Source organism: Lycium ferocissimum, chromosome 9 (genome assembly GCF_029784015.1).
Source record: "Lycium ferocissimum isolate CSIRO_LF1 chromosome 9, AGI_CSIRO_Lferr_CH_V1, whole genome shotgun sequence".
In the NCBI taxonomy this organism is placed as follows: domain Eukaryota; kingdom Viridiplantae; phylum Streptophyta; class Magnoliopsida; order Solanales; family Solanaceae; genus Lycium; species Lycium ferocissimum.
This window is the reverse complement of record NC_081350.1, coordinates 22312193-22331129: the sequence shown is the minus strand read 5'-3', so window position 1 is coordinate 22331129 and position 18937 is coordinate 22312193. Positions and strand designations below refer to the sequence as shown.

General features: G+C 38.0%; 1 protein-coding gene across 2 annotated transcripts; it reads right to left on the bottom strand.

Moving 5' to 3' along the window:
• Window positions 1–6361: 6361 nt before the first annotated feature.
• Window positions 6362–17428, bottom strand: LOC132029903 (delta-aminolevulinic acid dehydratase, chloroplastic-like). Of its 2 annotated transcripts, none has more exons than XM_059419306.1 (13): window positions 17296–17428; window positions 16312–16622; window positions 15083–15194; window positions 14934–15007; window positions 12563–12631; window positions 12400–12483; window positions 12229–12298; window positions 11105–11160; window positions 8768–8889; window positions 8268–8339; window positions 8082–8163; window positions 7924–8001; window positions 6362–6826 (listed from the first exon to the last, which is right to left on the bottom strand). In XM_059419306.1, exons 2-13 carry the CDS (start codon window positions 16600–16602, stop codon window positions 6659–6661), a joined length of 1278 nt encoding a protein of 425 aa, XP_059275289.1. In that variant the 5' UTR covers window positions 16603–16622; window positions 17296–17428; the 3' UTR covers window positions 6362–6658. The 2 variants fall into 2 exon arrangements, with proteins under 2 accessions (XP_059275289.1, XP_059275290.1); XM_059419307.1 differs by lacking the exon at window positions 17296–17428 and adding an exon at window positions 17191–17289.
• Window positions 17429–18937: the final 1509 nt, after the last annotated feature.

Sequence of the window (18937 nt, the reverse complement as noted above, 5' to 3'; positions counted from 1 at the left end):
GAACAATAGAATAAATCAATAAAAAACAAATTAGGAAAAAAAGGAAAATAAAAAAAGTCCGAAAACGTTGAAATGTGAGGAACACATGGATGTACTTTGTTCTCTGCCTTTTTTGTTTCTATTTGCTCATTCTCATGGCCTTGTTTGGTTTTTGCCTGAAGTTTTGCTTGTTAAGGCCAATTTTCCGACAATTTTTGTCTAATTTGTGCCTAAAATTTGGCTTGTCAAGGCCAAACTTCAAACATATATATATATATATATATATATATATATATAATTTCAGACATATTTGTTCAAAAGTGAGAGTAGATTTTCCAAAGTTTGAAGTGTCAATCTTCATCCCTATCAATATTTTCAAGCTTTTCTAAACCAACTGATCTAAACTTAACTTTCATATTCAAAATTTGAAGCTCACTTTGTTCAAGGTTGCATAATGATGATTTTAATGCTGAAAACCCTTAAATAACTATGAATGCAATTTTAAGTTAGTTGCGCCTTAAAAAATTTATAAATGGATTGCATGTGCAAATTTTGAGAAGAAAAGTAAAGTAATTCTTTAGATTCTCTAACCATCTATGCCTGATATCCTAAAGAACTAGAAACGAAGCGCTATGTCAAAGCGGAGGAACAAAAAAAGAAACAACTTCAAAGAAAAAAATTGGCGTTCTCAATGCTTCTCCAACCAAGCTTACTCAAATAGATTAAGTAAACTAAAAAAGGGCACAAGAAAAACTATTAAAAAAAAAAAACTTTTCTCATAAAAAAAATAACTTTTATATATTGATAGCATAAAAAACTACAGTAATTATAGGTAACCGTTCATAAGAAATAAAAAAAATAGGGCATGTTATCTGCTTATAACAAATTAGAACACAATTGTAGTGTAAAAATAAGGAACAATAGAATAAATCAATAAAAAACAAAACAAAAATAAATTAGCAAAAAAAGGAAAATTAAAAAAAATTCCCAACACGTTGAAATGGTGAGGACCGCATGGATGTATTTTGTGCTCTGCCTTTTTTGTTTCTATTTGCTCATTCTCATGGCCTTGTTTGGCTGACAAAGTAAACGATAAATATCAATCAATAGTGTGAGAATCTCTAAAAGTGGTCTTTATGTGGCGCATGTGACCAACATAACACAATAATAACTTAACCAAGCTCTTGATGAGCGGTATCCACCTTCACCTTATTCTGCTCTCCTTAGCCTCCGGCTTGGGCGTGGTGAAGCAAGGGGTCAGTGAGATCGGGGCCTCAAAAAAGCAGAGAAATGTTGAAGTGACGTCCAAGCCCGTGGTCGCAATGCCGCCTCCACGCAAGCCCTCGTCAAAAAAGGCATTAGCAAGGTCTTTCCACATGGACCTTGCTGAACTAGATTCCCTGCTAGCGAGAGCAGCTTAGAAAGATAAAGGAGCGCAAACAGGGGTTGGTTCCGCTTTCCCCTACCGATGATGTGCCGAGAAGTGCATTGTTGGAACTGGGTTGGAACTTAAGACCATAAGCTCTAGATTTTGGGGTTTCCGCTATAGCCGAACACAAGGGAAAGATCATTTTTTTGACCGGAAAAGATCGTTTTATCAGGTAATGGATACACTATAAGCATTCCTCCTTCCCCATATGGAGTTCGGAACCCAAAGGCAATCGTTGAGTGAACTGTATCTTTTTTGTGTTAGTTGACCTAAGCCGCACCCTTACTGCTGGGGTGGGGCTCGGCGGCATCTGATGGTCAGATGCCTACGGTCGGTATATCTTTGAAAGCTCAGACGGAGAGAATAAACGGACTCCTCGAGGGCTACTTAAGCCACTTTAGTGCAAACCGGAAGGATCGAGGTTGATGTTGCTCGATCCTATAATCTAACAACCAAAAAAGCTGCGTCGAACTTCGCCCGCCCGAGTTGGCCACGGGGGTAACGCCTGCGACGCCCCGCACCATTCATGGCGACGGAGGGGCTTGCCCATCAGCTTCGGAGAGGATATTCGTATAAATATCTTGGATTTTCTTATCTTTGGAAGGCAAGAGATTCGTGCTCTTCGCCTGTGTATATCCAACCCAGCGTAAGTTATTCTTGCCGATAACCGGACCGCCGGGTTCCGAATAAACGAGCGAGCGGGGAAGGCAAAAGCTATGACATTGGAATCCGCTTGAGGTAAGCCCACTCCACCGAATTGGAGAATTCGAACACGTATCGGTCTTAAACGGGCAGCTGGGCACGATTGAGAGAATTTCGACGATTAGAAAAGAAAAGAAGAAAGTTAGTGTTCGATGAGCTCGAGATAGTCGCACTTGTTCGATAAGTCCTACCCCCAGAGAAAGGAGAAATTGCTTTCGCTTCGTCAAGTAAGAGAGGATCTTAGGCCGAACGGATCACCAGAAGCTCGAAGAGATTGGGATCAGAGAGGGAAGTGACATCCAACTTGGGAAGCTCGGTACCACTAGTAAGACGACGTGGTTATCTGAAGTGGATTCTCTCTTTTGTAGTAGATGCCGAACCTGCTGTGCCCCATTGACTAAGAAGGGGGCGGACACAGCTACACGGACCCCTTCGCTTTGTTGCCGGCCGACTTTCCCGGCCGAGCGAATTTTGGATTCGAAAGAGAGGGCAAAGCCCGAAGGCTGCTATCCCAATAGGAAGGGCGGAACGAGGAGAGGGCCCGGCAATCATACCACGGCGGTCAAAAAAGCGTGTTACCACTAAACGACGAAGCCAGGAGCGGAAGGAGGGACCGAAGTAGATAGATCAAAGGAATGGAATCCAGGTGGTTCTTATGCCACTTTTGATGGTCTCGGTTCGGACGAGATAGATGGAAAAGCATTAGATCGATAGCCGGGGTAATTTCCTTCCCACTCCGAGGCATATTGATCTGGATCCCTGGGAACAGGTCTTAGAGAAGTAGATGGCTCGGGTTTGATGTGAACGGAAGCAAGCATTTCGCTAAGAAAGCAAAACAGGAAGCGGCGATAGCTATGGAATTGCTGCTAGTAGACTGAAAGGGTATTCCCTCCCTAACCCTAAGGTAACCGCCGTTCAAGCCAGAAAAGCCCCGTAGCTATAGCTATCCAAGAGTGAAAGTGAAATTCAAGCGGGCGCGGATGCGGCACTCCACTCGCCGCCAATGCGGAAGGATGCCGCGCCCGCCCTTTATTTATTTAGATGTTGAGGTAAGGCAAGCCCCAGGAAAGTCTAGGTTTGCTCCCAGCTCCATCTCGGCCCCGGAACGACGAACGGCCGGCCTGTTTGGACGGTAGAACGGGGAGAGGGGGAGTCGTGCCCATTCTCTATCCGGGCACGAGCAGGAACATCAAAAAAAAAGGAAAAGCGAAAGCAATTCCTGCCAAGATGACGGATCCTGCCGTAGGTGCCTCTACATGAGCTTCGGGTAACCAAATATGAACTGGTACCATAGGCACTTTGACGGCGAAAAAGAATCCAAAAAAGTCACAAAATCATTATAACCCGATAAAGAAAGAGTAGGGGCAGGCCTGACCGGAAGATAACTTCGATTCGCCCGGCCAGCAGGCGGGCGGCCCGAAATTCTTTCTTGACTTTCTCTTCCAAAATTTCGAGTTTGTGATCGAGGGCGGCCAAATATGAGATAGGTTCTTTCTTTTGATTTTATTCTCGGCTGGTTCTGAAGGCTGGTTGATATTACAATACGTCAGTTAGTTAAGATTCGATCCCGCCTCTCTTTTTATTTATGATGTACCGGCTTGAATTCGACTGCGAGTCATCAAAAGAATGAATGACCACTAGAGGGGGAAAGCGATAGAAATTGGTTCCCTACGACGTCTTCTGTCTTCGCGCTTTCTAAAAACCACCCTAGCCTTCCACCCGACGTTGAACGCTTCAACTTGGCCACTGAAGAAGGCGAAGGCTGGGCGAGAGACTAGGCTTGGTGATGGGAGGTCACCCAAGTTGCGGTGCCACAACCTTCGAACGAGGCGTGCCTTCTCTGATTCAATCAGGGGGCGGCTATTGCATCGTTTGCCCCAATGATGGCCTTTTTGATCTCATTCGTATTCCTCGATCAAAGGGGAGCATAAGCAAGTTCAGTGGTAGAAACCTCTGTAATCGATGGGAACCTCGAAGCTGTCTGGGGCAGGAGAAAACTCATATGTTGCACTGCCCCAGCATCAACTGGTACAAGGAGGAGGCCGTGGATAGAGATAAAGATAGGGATCCATCTAGATCTTGATTCACTATTTCCCTATTTTTTCAAGATTCTGATTGATTCCCTTTTTTTTGACGACAAGTTCCTAGTGCCTTTTGTTCGCAGAAGGTTTCGTTTGTTGTAGGGCAGACGCTCGGATATTACTCCTCTTGGCCATGGATTCTTTTCTAAGACTTCAAGAAATTTCTATCGAAATCTCTAGTAGAAGAGGAGAAGCTCCAATCGGAGCAAAGGCTGGGTCCGATCGGGAGCATTTGCCTCCTCTCGACCCCGAGGCCGTTGCAAATATGATGCAACGCATCCGGAACCACATTCGCGGTCTGGAAGAGAGGAAGGAGGCCCTCCTCCAGGAACGAAGGGAACTAACTGCGCGGGTCGCCCGCATAGCCGTATCGCGCGCCTATCTTCAAGCAATCGGGAGAGGCGCCGAATACATAGACGAGGCGGTCCTGGGAATGAAAGTCCATTCCCTCGTGCTCTGGAACTCCCTTTTCAAATCGACGTCGCGCCAAGCCTACTTGTGAAGAGTCATCGGGCTTCCATTCAGCAAGCTCGGGAGAGGAGGTAGACGCTCCCCCACCCGAATCCTTTCCTGCGCAGTCTACCGTTCCTGCGCAGTCTACCGTTTCTAACAAGAAGTCAAAAACGAAAAAACCGAAGGACAGAAAAAGAGACAGAGTCCAAAGGCTTTCCATAATAGGTAGAGGCTTTGGGGATAAGATCAGACTCGAGAAATAGTCTACTTCAAGGCTGCAGGGAGGACTACGCTCTGCCAGTAGCGGAAGAGAGGGTTACCGTACATACAAGAGTCTTCCAGTTCTTACGGAAGCTCTTTCTTACCATAGCCAACAGGGATCTTAGGTACAATTCAGCACTAATTTTAAGGAAATGACAGCAAATTTAGCATTCAATAGCTTGTTTGTGCGATTACACCTTGAGACATTGACACTTCTAACACGTTTTTTGTTTACTAGAGAAAACTTGTTAACAACTGAATCATTTAAGAGTAAATATGGCTTTGAGTTGCACCAAAAATATGTATTGAATCTTTATATTATATGAAAAGAGCATACTATCATTGGAGTAAAAGAAAGGAAATGTTATAATGTTTACTAGTTTTGAGTTTTAGCTACCTTTTGTCAATCTTTATTTTGCTATCACCTCCCTAATTATGCATCTCAAATAAATCTTCCCTTAAATGAACATAGTTGAGTCATTTTTCTGTGCGGATTGGCCTCAAACGCACTGGTCTTTAATTTTTGCCTTTCGCTTAAAAAAGTGATCGAAAATATTTCGAAATTCTAGGTTCAAATCCCCGCTCAGTAAAAAAAAAAAAATATATTAAAAAAAAAAATCGGAAGGCAAGAGTTTCGCGGAACCTTTGCTTTAAGGCCTAACATATGCACAAAATTAGGCCTATTCAGGCAAAAGTTAGGCCATAAGGCAGAGGTTTGCCTTAAGGCCTAATTTTGGGTAAAAGTTTGTCTTAAGGCAAACCTCTGCCTTAAGGCCTAATTTTGGGCAAAAGTTAGGCCTCAAGGCAGAGGTTTGCCTTGAAACCTAATTTTGGGCAAAAGTTTATCTGAAGGCAAACCTCTGCCTTAAGGCTTAACTTTTGCCCGAATAGACCTAATTTTGTTATAAAATTCTGTCTTGCAATTATTATTTTTTTAACTGAATCAGGGTTCGAACCCAGAACCTCGGGGTATTAGGCAAAGGACAAAAATTAAAGACCAACCCCGAATAAGAACAATTGTGCAAATTTCCCTAGTTGAGTTAAACCCAAAGTCTATTTCTTATCATGATATCAAAGTCAGACCCTTCTAATTCAAGATTTATCCAATATTGAGCACCCATTTTTGTATTATTCACAATCTAAATGTCTAGTTCTAGGGAGGGAGTTCCCACATTGATATGTGGTAGGTTATTTGGTCTCCTCATATGGTTTTGGACAATCCTCACATCATTAAGCTAGCCTTTGCGGTTAAGTCTATCATATCAACAATAAAAGAAAGAAAAAAAGGAGCCAAAACACAGAAGCATATGCATACCTAATTTTCTGTTGAATTATGTCTCTTTCTTAAGTGAAAGGACCAAAAGTCACTCATCTTCTAGTAATCAAGTTATAGGTTTTGAACATCCTGACAACCTAGGGAGTAAACAATTTAATAACTACTGCCAAAGTGTGGAAGTTGAAACAATTAACTGATCTGTTATTATTTTATTAATAATAAATAATCTTGAGCTATCAAATGCACAAAATGTTACAAAGAGGAGTACCCACCATCTAAATCAAACTCACATCAAATAATCTCAACATATTCGTAGCTTGAGTTAGGAAGAGAATTAGACAACAGAGAAAGAACATAGTGAAATTCAGCTACTTCTTTTAGAGTCAAAACTCACATTGACTAATCTACAAAGTTCACTCACTAATCTTCTTGGTACACGAATTCCAACACGAATTCCTTGTATGGTCTGGCTAGCTTTTACCTCTTCTCTCCACATAGGCATCTACCCGCTTGCAGAGCAAAATAGGTCAAAATGATGTCAGCACCAGCTCGTCGAAGGCACATCAATGATTCCATCATAACCCTTTCTTCATCAATCATTTTCAGAACCCCACCTGCTTTAATCATTGAGTATTCACCTGAAACCTGTAGAGAAAGAAACTCAAGAACTTGAGAAGATGAAAGCACAGAAATGAAGGCAAACGCTAGTGTTCCAGGATATTGGCAATAAATGATGCTCTGCTACCAGAAACTATAAAAGAAGATAATCATAGGGCATTATATAAAGAATATGGTATTTATCATGTTACAGGTTTCATTTTTTGTTTAATGAACTGCCAATTGGCATGACAATTGAAAGACGTCTTTAATTTCTCTATGATGCTTTTGGTGTGTGAATTAGTCCACAAACAATGAATGTCAATACACTCGAGAACTCAAATCTGTCACACAGCAGCATCGTAAACCTTGAGTGAACTTGTTCTTATTAATGCAACTCATCTAAATGACAATGCTGAATAGTAACTCTTCGTAAGTACAAACGCAAAGACAAATGCTCTAAAGTTGCATAGCAACCTCAATATTGTTTTAGCTCATTTAAATCCTTCAATAGCCTACAACTTCATCATCAGTAGAGGTGGCTCAAGGGGGAAGGTAGTGAACCCTTTGCTTTGGGCTCTCAAAAATTTGAGGCCCCAAATATATTTAAATTAATTGTCAATTTTATGATTTTATTTTCGCTTAGACAATATTGTAGTTTGTAGAAAAATAAAAAAGTAAAATATTTTTTTATAAAAGAAACAGAAAGAAAAATTGCCTACTTTTATAGGAGAAATATATTAGAATTTTGAATTAGACTACTCACATCATCATATTAGTAAAAAATATTTATACACAACATCCAACAAATTGTATTGCAAACACATAGTTAACATCTTATTCGTTTGAATTATTCCTTACTAGTATAAATAATAGCAATAATATTATTATGTAAAATAAAAGACTTTATGTTATTAAGGATACTACACTATAAACAACAAGTATAAAAAGAAAAATAGGGCTCTTATTAAAAATTGACTTTAAGGCAATAGTTTTATCTTTATCATCAGTTCATAAGTTTACAGCTCTAACAGAGCTAACAATTGGACCATTGGCTTCGACAAGTATGGGCAAGATTGAACATCTAGTAATATTTAATAAAATTATTGAATGATGACAAACAAGCTAAATGAACAGCTTAGTACCTGATAGGCAGCAATGGGCAAAGGAGATTTATCACGAAGAAGCCTAATAATATCCAAATAAGGCAAGCCCGGTTTAACCTTAAAGAAAACAAAAAAAAGCAACTTTAGAAGAATAGTATATTTCCAAATTTCTGCAGAACAACAAAAGTAATACTAACAAGAAGAATATCAGCTCCTTCAGATTCATCTGCTTGCAGCTCCACTAGTGCTTCTCTGTAGTTTGCGGGGTTCATCTGATAACTGCATGTGAAAACCAAGTTTACACATAAGTAAACTCAATTTGAATATAAAATGAATGATATATTTCATAAAAGGAAAATTAGTTTTAGTTTGTTGTTTAATACGTTTTCTTGTCTCCAAAACGTGGATTTGAATCCAAAGCCTCTCTGAAAGGTCCATAAAATGAGCTTGCATACCTGCAATACAATTTAAGCTAATAAGTCGAGAAAGAGATGAAACTCAATTTTCAATATCAAAGAAGCCATAAAAGGAAAAACTAAAATAAACCAAAAAATGAGAACTCCGTATTCTAAATTATTAGACCACTAGTGCCCGGAACCATCAGAGTGACTGATTATCAAGTTCTCTTGCGTGATAGGAACCAGATCTTAAAATGGCAATGAGTGCTTATGTTAAACAATAACATGAGAAAGTTACTATATGATGCAATTAAACTCTTTAGGCTTGAAGATCTAAGCCACACTGCTCAATATATAACAGGGGAAAACGGCAGAACATATGAAAACTGCCTCATTGAATACTGCATCAGTATGCAAACAACTAAATATTTCCAAGACTAATATATAATATCTGCATTAATAATCGCATGAGTTCAAACAATTACTTTGCTGTATAGGACATGATAGACACATGCTGAAACCCTTCAGCATCAAGAGCTGTTCGAATTGCTCCAACACGACCATCCATCATGTCACTTGGACTGACAACATCTGCTCCTGCTCGGGCCTAAGGTAAAATAAGAGGAAGACAACAAGATTGGAAACTGCATTTTAGTCAAATTTTTCAATAAAAAACATGCTAGCATCAAAAGTGCAAAGGAAAAACAAACGGACACTTGATGCATATGTGTCTTAGCTTTTGAAAAGCATATTATGCTCAACAAGAAGCCAAGTTCAAGCGGTAGCATCATCAATTGGAAAGAATGTAGAACTCAAACATATTTTAGAATATCTTATTCAATGTTTTCTGTTGGTTTTTACTGCTTTTCTGTTAAGTTAATCTGCCAGTGTTTTTTCGCAGCTAGTTCGTTCTTTTCTGTTGTTTGAGCTCCTATTGGGCATCTATGCTGTATATCGAACTTGCAAGTTGTGGTTCAGATTCTTATGGATATGCAGACAAACAAGTATACATTAGAGCCGCAATTGAGAATCCTAGAAGTGTTCATTACCACCTCAAATTTGTGATCTTTAATTTTTGTCCTTCAATACTTTTGGCTCGATCTAAACTAAATTTCGGGCGGCATAGTTAGCGTTTAGATTTTGGCATATGTATCATAACATCCCACAGGTTACGCCGGACAAGACAAAACTTTTAACATTCAACATAATCTGGGAAAAAAAAGGCATAAGCTTAGATTTTGCACGGCATAGTTAGCGTTTCACTTCGACATATATATCATCACATCCACAAGAGTTATGCCGGAAAAGGCAACAATTTTAACACTCAACAAAATCTGAAAAAAATACTACACAACTTATGCCGCATAACTTAATTCTTAAATTACTTATGTCAAGCGAGGAAAAGTTCATTTTCCAAAGATAAAAATGTTACAGAACCTATGCCGAGCGAAGCAAGTCTGGATATATTCATTAAATGAGCAACAAAGACAAAAATTAAAGACTAGAGGGCCAAAATTAAAGACCAAAGATACGAGGCCTAAATTATAGTTTGTTTGGCCATGCTTATTTTTTCCCAAAAGTACTTATTTTTTCCAATAAGTGCTTATTTTTAAAAAAGTGAGGTGTTTGGCCAAGCTTTTGGGAGAAAATAAGTGCTTTTGGAGAGTAGCAGAAACAGTTTTTCAGAAGCTAAAAAAAATAGCTTTTGCCCAAAAGCACTTTTTTGTAAAGCACTTTTGAGAAAATGGTGTAGTTAGAGAAGATCCGAGAATAGTATTCGGAAAAACTCTCCTGTGAAGTTACTAACATGATACTGTTTCAAAAATAAATCCTGAGTAACATCCACTACTACATGTGCTTAAAATAAAACTAAGGGTGTGCTCAGTATGGAGAATGTTTTCCAATTTTCCCATGTTCGGTTGGTCTAAATTTTTGGAAAACATTTTCTCTAGGAAAAGAAGTTCCTTTAAAATGGGGAAAATGACTTCCCTAGTGGAAGTAGGGAAACAAGTTCCACAAGTAACATTCCACATTGATTGTCTCCTCCCCACCCTCCAACATACCTCATCTTCACCCCACCCCTGTATCCCCCATCCCGCCACCTGACACCCCACCTTCCAATTCCCATAGTATTTGTTTAGATTATATACAAATGCTTTTAGGATACTATTTTTTTGCTTACTTACTGAACACAAGAAAACAAGCAACAAACCCACTTATTTTCATGGAAAACATTTTCCTTCATGCCGAACACACCTTGAATGATGTGTTTTTTCCCCAATTTTCTCTCTGACAACCCCCCTCCCCCCCCAAAACCCAACTGCCTTTAACCTGTTACACCCACTCTGGCTGCTTTTCCTGCATGACCAGCATTACTCCATGACATTGCTGATTCCCACTTGGGATGTATTAACATTTTTAGATTTCAAACTTCTATACTTGGTAGTTATAATGACTAAAATCAAGTTCAGTCTTAAAAAGAATAAAAGCAGGTAAAGAAAAGGAAATTGAAAATAAAAGAAAGAGAGGTGGCCATCAATAATAGTTGTTCTTCAACTAGAGATATATCCATCAATCTCTGAATCCAGCAAAATAGACATGGGGAGTAGTTTTCTCAGTAAGGTCAAACTACTTGCAAAAGTAAGAAAAACATCTACATTTCCCAGGTCAATAACTCAGCCCAGCACTACAGAATTATTCTCAAAGAACACAAAAAAGGTGCAGCTAAGGTAAATCTGAAAATATGTATACATGTAAGAGTAGAAAGAGCAGCGGAAGCTTGTCACAGTGAAGAAACATTATCATATGAAATAGAAGATAACCTGAGCAACAGCCTGCTTGCACAACTGATGCACAGTCTCGTCATTCATGATAACTCCTGCAGCCATTACAGTTGACAAAATAGTTCATAGTCCGTGCCTCAACCAAACTTAAGTATTCAACAAGTCAACATCAATTCTGTACATTTGTGGTCATTCATTTTTAAGAAACCACGTAAAGGAAAATACTTTTGTGCTTTGTCTTTATACTTGTTGTCTTCCCGAAACCTCTATTAACAAGGAAATTAGTCAAATTCTATTCCTTGTTTGGAAAGGAAATATCATTGATGCAGAAAAGGAGATACACAATTGACAGCACAGGAAACAAGTACAAATTTTCAGTAAAACTATTAGCTATGAGCCTATGATACATTCAGCTTTAGTTCCTTAAGTAGCTTTAATTCCTGTTTGATAAATATAACTTGCATTTGTATTTCGGATTGCAATCCAGGGAACATCCTTCATTGACATAAAGTGTCATCAAGAATCAAATTAGTTCACAATGCGATCAAGTATTATATTACAAATAGGAGTCACAAAAATAAGATGTATGAAGTTTTTTCATGTTTCATGGACTGAAAAGTTATATAAAGTAAATGATGATTTTCTTTTTGTAGATTCTTTACCTTTTGGTATACCCTTGTATACGGCCAGTTTTTTGGCCATGTTAATGAATGAAATACGTTAACTTGATTAAAAAATGTAAATGATTTCAACAAGAAAGTATGATTTTTTGTTGAAGAGGAATTTTGCTACTGATGGTCTATGCTTTATAGTGACTCAGAGTGATGAAAGAAAAGATCATTATCCAAATATTCAAGTTCAAAAGACACCTTCCTCGTTCATACAATAACTCAAGAAGCTAAAGACCGAAGTACACTAATGCTATCACCATAACCAAGAAAGACAACTTACCTCATAGCATCAGCATTTATTTAATGTTAACTAGGATAATAAACATAAGCTACACAATTATAGGACAATCTATATGAGCTAGAATTTACAGAAAGGATTCCATGGGTTCATGAGTATTATATCTATTAGAGCTGTTTTTACTTAATTTTTATGTAATTCAGCAATAAAAGGTCTTCCCTTTAGGCTGGTATGAACGCAAAATTGTGTCTTACCATCTTCTCTGACGATGCCATCATGCCCATCAGATGAATATGGATCCAAAGCAACATCAGTGTAGATAACCTATCAAACATCAAACATCAGAGGAAGCATCAGAATTTTCCCACAGCAAAATGCAGCTGTTTAAACAGATAGAACGAAACCAGGCAATATTATCTACATACAAGATCAGGATATTTGTCTTTCAGCAAACGTATTGCTCGAGGCACTAATCCATTTTCATTGTAAGCTTCATCTCCTGTAGAGGTCTGAGGTTACAAGAAACAAGTTATATTTTTTAATCTGAAGTCAGATGGTACATGGAAATTTATGCTGGTAGAAAAGGACCTTTAAAGCGTCTGGAACTTTTGGGAAGAGCACAATGCTGTTGACACCAACATCCCTGGCCTTTGCGACCTGCATAAGACAAATAACTCTAATTGCTTCAAAAAATGCACAGAAGTATTACAAAGGCGCTATGATTGCAGTTGAATCTCTAAATATGATACGATGTGTATCTTTAACCAAGCCATATTTTGTTAGGTACAGAAAATCATGTGTAGCAGACTGCAAGATTGAAATGGAAACATTGACAAGATTTATATAGGCCCTCTAAAAGCATATGGCAGGAAGTGTCAAGAATGGCCATATTCTGGAAGCCGGTGAAATTCTAGAAATGTTTCAAGTTCCATTTGGTATTTACTTCTCAATCAGAGGCGGCAAGTGCCGATCAGAAATTAATTGCAGCCTACTAACCCTTATATTGTCTAGTCATTTATCACCATTTGGATTTTAGCACCTCAATTTTTATTTAGTAGACCCCAGTCATGTTACTACAGATTTACAGTAACTAATTTAATCTTCCAAGTGCTTTGTTTAATTTTTGTTCTAGCAAATGTAGGTTTCCATGAAAATCATACATGAGGTCTGTCAATAACATGGACAATAAGAATTGTGTAGTACCGATTATTGCCAAAAGTACTTCTTAGTCTCCAAGGTGATTCCGTCCATTAGAAGAGTCACACCTATACATTCTCAACCTATTGGCAAATTTTAGGTATATACATGGTAGCTTGTCTGATCCCCCAATTTGCTTGGGATCGTGGTGTAGTTGTAATAGTAGTTGTATGAGTTTCTTTGTTTCTCTGTTTATTGCTCTTTTCCTTTTTCCTGATATTTGCACTTAAACCTGCACCTAGGACCTGCATTTCCTTTTTACCAAAACAGTATTTAACTATCATCTTCCAGTCAATAAATCAGCCTTTCATTCTCAATAAGAAAAATAGATGTTTTTCATCCTATCCAACCCCGCAAAGTGAAAATGAGTATTCAGACCTGAATATCAATTTAAACATTGTTCTGGTAGCTATAACCGAAGTCCTGTATATATATATATATATATATATATATATATATATATATATATATATATATATATATACTGAATAACAACCCACAAGGGTGGCTCAGTTGGTTGAGCATGGGGCTTCCATAATGGAGGTCTCAGGTTCAAAACTCCCTGCCTACAACAGCAGGGGATTTGCCTTCTAGGTCGAGCTCGTCGCACGGGGCTTTCCTATTGCGGGTTATCTCTTTTGTGTGGTTTGCGGGCTATTACACGGGAGCGGGGTTTACCCGTGCGCACACGAGGGTAGCGGCTGCGGGGTTCCTTGTCATCATCAAAAACAAAATACTGAATAACGCGTCCAGCACGCACGCCTATCCTAATCAAAGTAGGGAGGGACCCTTATTACACACAGCAAGTGACTGAGAGGAATCTGACAGCAGAATTCTTGACATTGTTATTTTGATTATTTTTGCCAAACAAGAGCACGCTCTGCATATTTCACATAACTATTTCATCAAGTATATGAGTAAAAACAGAATCAAGACAAGCATGTCCGTTGATAATCCTGACAAAAGTGACTGATGCCCATAAAGGATCAAAGTCTTTATTTAACCCACATTCCAAGTTTATGTACCCGCATTTCCTAAGAGATCAGGTGATTTATCGGCCCAACCCAAAGATAAGACTTAATTTTTTTTTTAATAACCGAGAAATCCCCCTGAGCCACTGGTGCATGGTTCAAGTGAATAATGGGCCTGTCTCTCTACCCTTCTCCAAGAATAAAACTTAAAAACTTGAAAAGTAACAACGAACTATTTTGCTAATCTAATGCTATGGTAAAACTTTTATCATTAATAGCAGCAATATTGTAATGATAGTGGTCTTAGTCATACTAACATAGACAATAGAAAACAAATGGACAATGGAAAGGAAATCACCGTCAAGATTTAGCATAATCATAGCAACATGACCTATGCAGCACATCATCATCAAATTATACACACTATGAACCAATACAAAGCATGGCTACAAGGTCAATTATATCAAAATTAACCGAGAGAGAGCTACTTATGGCCAAAAGTGCATCCTTAGACAAAAGGTGATCTTTCAGGTGTGGTCATCATGTGTCACCACCTCCAACCTATCCTAAACATTAAACACTTGATAGAGCACATTTGGTTGCTATTTACATGATCTAATGCATCACGTACTCCATTTTTTACCAGGCTAAAACTTGGAAGAATGGGGAGTAGTGGATAAACAAGATCAATTAGGGGAAAAGAATTGAATTAAAGAATCAAAATGCTAAAACTGGTCTAAGAATGCAAAGCCATTATAGAGGACGAAGAATCCTAGGAATAGCTCACCAACCTCTTCAACAAGACCATGCCTCCATCCGAGCCTATAACATCCAGGCATTGCTCCAATAGGTGTGTCCTCTTCACCTGCAAGTGTGCAATTTGTAAAAACAGTATGACAGGTTATAAGCAGAGAAGGAAGTAACTCACACAAGTACTCACCCTCATGAATAAATAGTGGATATACAAGATTTGCCGGGCTTATACTTGTTTCCTGGAATGCAGCTCTTACTGCTGACGACCTACGATTACGGCGTGGTCGCCTATTAATTGGCTATACAAGAAAAATATGATCATTAGCTACAGGCACATAGCAGATCAATCATATCAACTTCCGATGCAGTATTCAATCTATATTAAAGCATTATCAAGAAAAATTCACAATACAGTCTGACAATTCAACCAAGATGTTATCATTTATACAAACTAAACAAGTTAACACTATTAAATATTAAGTAATAAATGTGGTGCCCACTGATAGCCTACTAGAAGTTGAAGGATTAAGCAATAAGTGCACCTTCTTCAAAGTCAAGTATTCAGAGGAGCGTATCACAGAGATCGCTGACCATCTTGTGTAAATGGAATTATGATCCGTGATGTTTCTAAAATACCAGAAACACCCTACAGGTATGTCTCGTGTAATTTGCAAGTATCAAATTGAACATTCTGTATCCTAAGTCCAGATAGGAATAGTCAAAGATATTAAAAGAAGCTGTTGTTAGACCTTATCAGTCAACTTCAAGATTTATAGTCCGGTGTAATTTTCTCAAAGTATGGTCACTTTCCTTTACAAGGCATTCTGTAGCTGGAACTCTTGAAAATGTTATAAAAAAATCCTGAAAAGGTTATATAAAGCCTCAAAATGTAATAACACCCATCAGCATTGGTTTACCAGTCTTCCAATACAGTATTATCATCTATGAAACTTCTGTCGTATCATTTCAATTCGGTAGATGAATCTATTTTTTATATCCTAAGCCAATTATCATATATTTAGATGCCTATACTCATTATAACTAAGTTATCAAATCATATTTGTTCTCCACATCTTCTGCTATTCTCACAGTTGGTAAATTACTTCTCATTCAGCAACAACGTATATACATGTAATTGCACCATAGTCAACCAACTTACATCAGGTTAGTTCAATTAAAAAAATTCAAACACCCTGGAGTTGTCAAAATCTAATTTGGTAACAATTTGATGCGGAGATTAGAAAATGACTTTCAGCAGCTTAGATAATATGCCACCATAACCAAAGCCAAGAACCTTCTAACTCAATCAAAACAGTCCTCCAAAGCTATGAAAAAGATGGTCCATTTAAACACTTCCTCACCATTCCAAAATGGCAAATCAACATAATTACAAATAATGATAAGTCTCAAACTAACCAGTGTAGAAACGATAGGGGTACCAGAAGGTGCAGCCGGCTTTGGTGGAACCGGGGGAGCTTCAGGCGCATTTCCGGCAACTACAGCAGCCTCACACTCCTCATCAGTCAAGCCCATCTTTCGTAAGGGCTCTGAACCAGACTCATTGCTAGCCCTTATGGTCAACACCCTCCTCCGATTCAACCTAATAGAAGTCCGTGCACTCAACAAATTTGGCGATGGCTTCACTTTCACCTCAAACTTCACAGCTCCAACATTACAAGGCGAGTTCAACATTGCCGCGGAAGCCATTATTGCTCAGATAAGCAGCACTACAATATGATGGAATACATTACAATTCAAAATCCCGTAACATGAAGACCCAAAAAGATCTCACATTATACATATGGAAGTTTGAGCTTTACAAAGCATAATTTAGCTACAGATGCAATTTCTTAGAACTTCCAAATGCATCATTTTATTGCAACAAATCCACAAAAGCAAAATCCGGAAAACGATACATCACAAAATTGGAACTTGAGCATTCCAAAACATAATTGAGCATAAGATGTGATTTTCTCGAAAATTTGGCCAAACCCCAGAAATCTTCTAATGATTCTGCTGGTAAAACTAATAATAGCAAGAACCTAGAAGAAGTTTCATTACAAGACTACATATTTAAGCACTCGTAAGCACAATGGAGATGAATATATCATTTATTAAGTTACTTGGAGAAAACCCAAAAAGCTAGACCCATTCAAATTCATCTATCCACTGAAGCAAATCCAACACCCACCCCCCCCAAACCCCCCCCCCCCAAAAAAAAAAAAAAAACCAAAAACATAGTAAATTCCAATATGCATCAATGAACTGCAGTAAAACCCAAAGAGCTTATATTACAAGAATTAAAATTTGAGGCATTGAATAGCAAAATTGAGCCAAAGATGTGATTTTTTTTCAAGTAATTTTACAGAATAATCTTTTAAAAGAGGAGTAATTTTTTACCTGAGAATGGAGGAAGAACCAGAGTTCACAAATCTTATCTGGAGATTATTTAATAAAGAAGGCCAATTGATGTGAATTCTGACAAGAAGATAGATTTCAGTTGGCATTATTCAACTACACATAATAATCTACTATTACAATTGTCCAGTCAACTGTTGTTTGCTTCTTGTTGGGCCCCTGTCTGGTTAGTTGTTACCAACCCTGTGGCTACTTAATTAAACATTATTATTTGTGAAGTAATCTTGAATTTTGGAATTAGGAGTATAATCTAATTCTAATCGTCCAGTCAGTTTTGGCTTTGTTGGGGCCCTTGGATCGTTTGGTAAGGTGTATAAATATTTGTTTACAAAAATACCCTTCATATTCTTTAGCTTTGACAGATTTCAATGGTAATTTCATCTTTAATCATGCTTACCTCTGCATTAATAACCTTGGTATTGCTACTACTATGGTTTGTTATGTACTCCCTCCGTACACTTTTACTTGTCCACTTTTAACTATGCACACTCTTTAAAAAATAATAAATGAAGTGCATAAGTTAGTAATGCACCCATATTAATTGGTGTATATTTTTATTGGATTTGAAAAATGATTTAAAGTGAGTATTTAATACTATGGGTAAAACAGGAAAAAAGAAATTGTCTTGTCTTGACATGCTAAAAGTAACAAGTAAAAGTGAAAATCTATTTTTGGAATAGTGGACAAGTAAAAGTGAACGGAGGGAGGTATTAATTTTCACGAATACATCCTACTCATGCATGCATTTTTCACCAGGTAAGTTAATCCTCAATTCTAGTATAATTATCACTAATCCATTGATTAACCAATGATCTTTTTCCAAAATTATTTTAATCCTAAAAGCTGAATCTTTTGAAATTTTATGTCCTGGAAAGCTGAAACTATTTCACAATAAAATCATTTCAAAGTCATTAAACAATTTAAGGATTTTAATAAAAGCATTAATCAATAAGTGGCCTTTTAAATAAGGTTGTGTAATTAAGACAAAATCATATATAGTATTAATTGTAAATGATTTTTTAGATGTGCCAACAATCTTTGCTTTTAGGACTTCAATTAAATGCACGCACACTCCATTAAAGTGGCTCAATTAGCGAGCGACTTCATTCAAAATAGTTACTTTAATCAATTCAAGGTTATAGACACAATGTGTTTTCGTGCTTGGGAAGTGGTACGAGGGGCTGTGGAAGTGGGATGTACCTGTTGGAATCAGTTCGAAAGTTATTTACACATTTAGCCAATACATTAGTTTTTTAATTACGTTTTGAGTCCTTGGGAAGTTAGTTAAGCACATTGGCTGGCTCATCTTCCTTCATTCTCCCTCTTCTTCCGCTTTACAACCGGAATAAGGAACCTGAAACCGCATATTAGATTACTCAAGAAAGGCTTCTACATACCTCTTCCGCGTTACAACCGGAATAAGGAACCTAGAACCACATATTAGATTAATCAAGAACGGCTTCCACATAATAAATTACTTCAAAGCGGCACAAAGCCGCTAATGTCAAGTCAGCTCCTATGCCGCTAGCTATACCCTACTTGGTCCCCCTCCCCGGACACGGTGGAGGTTAGGTTCTGTAGCACGTCATGGAGTTAGCCAGGTAGCTTACTTGTATCTTTGTAA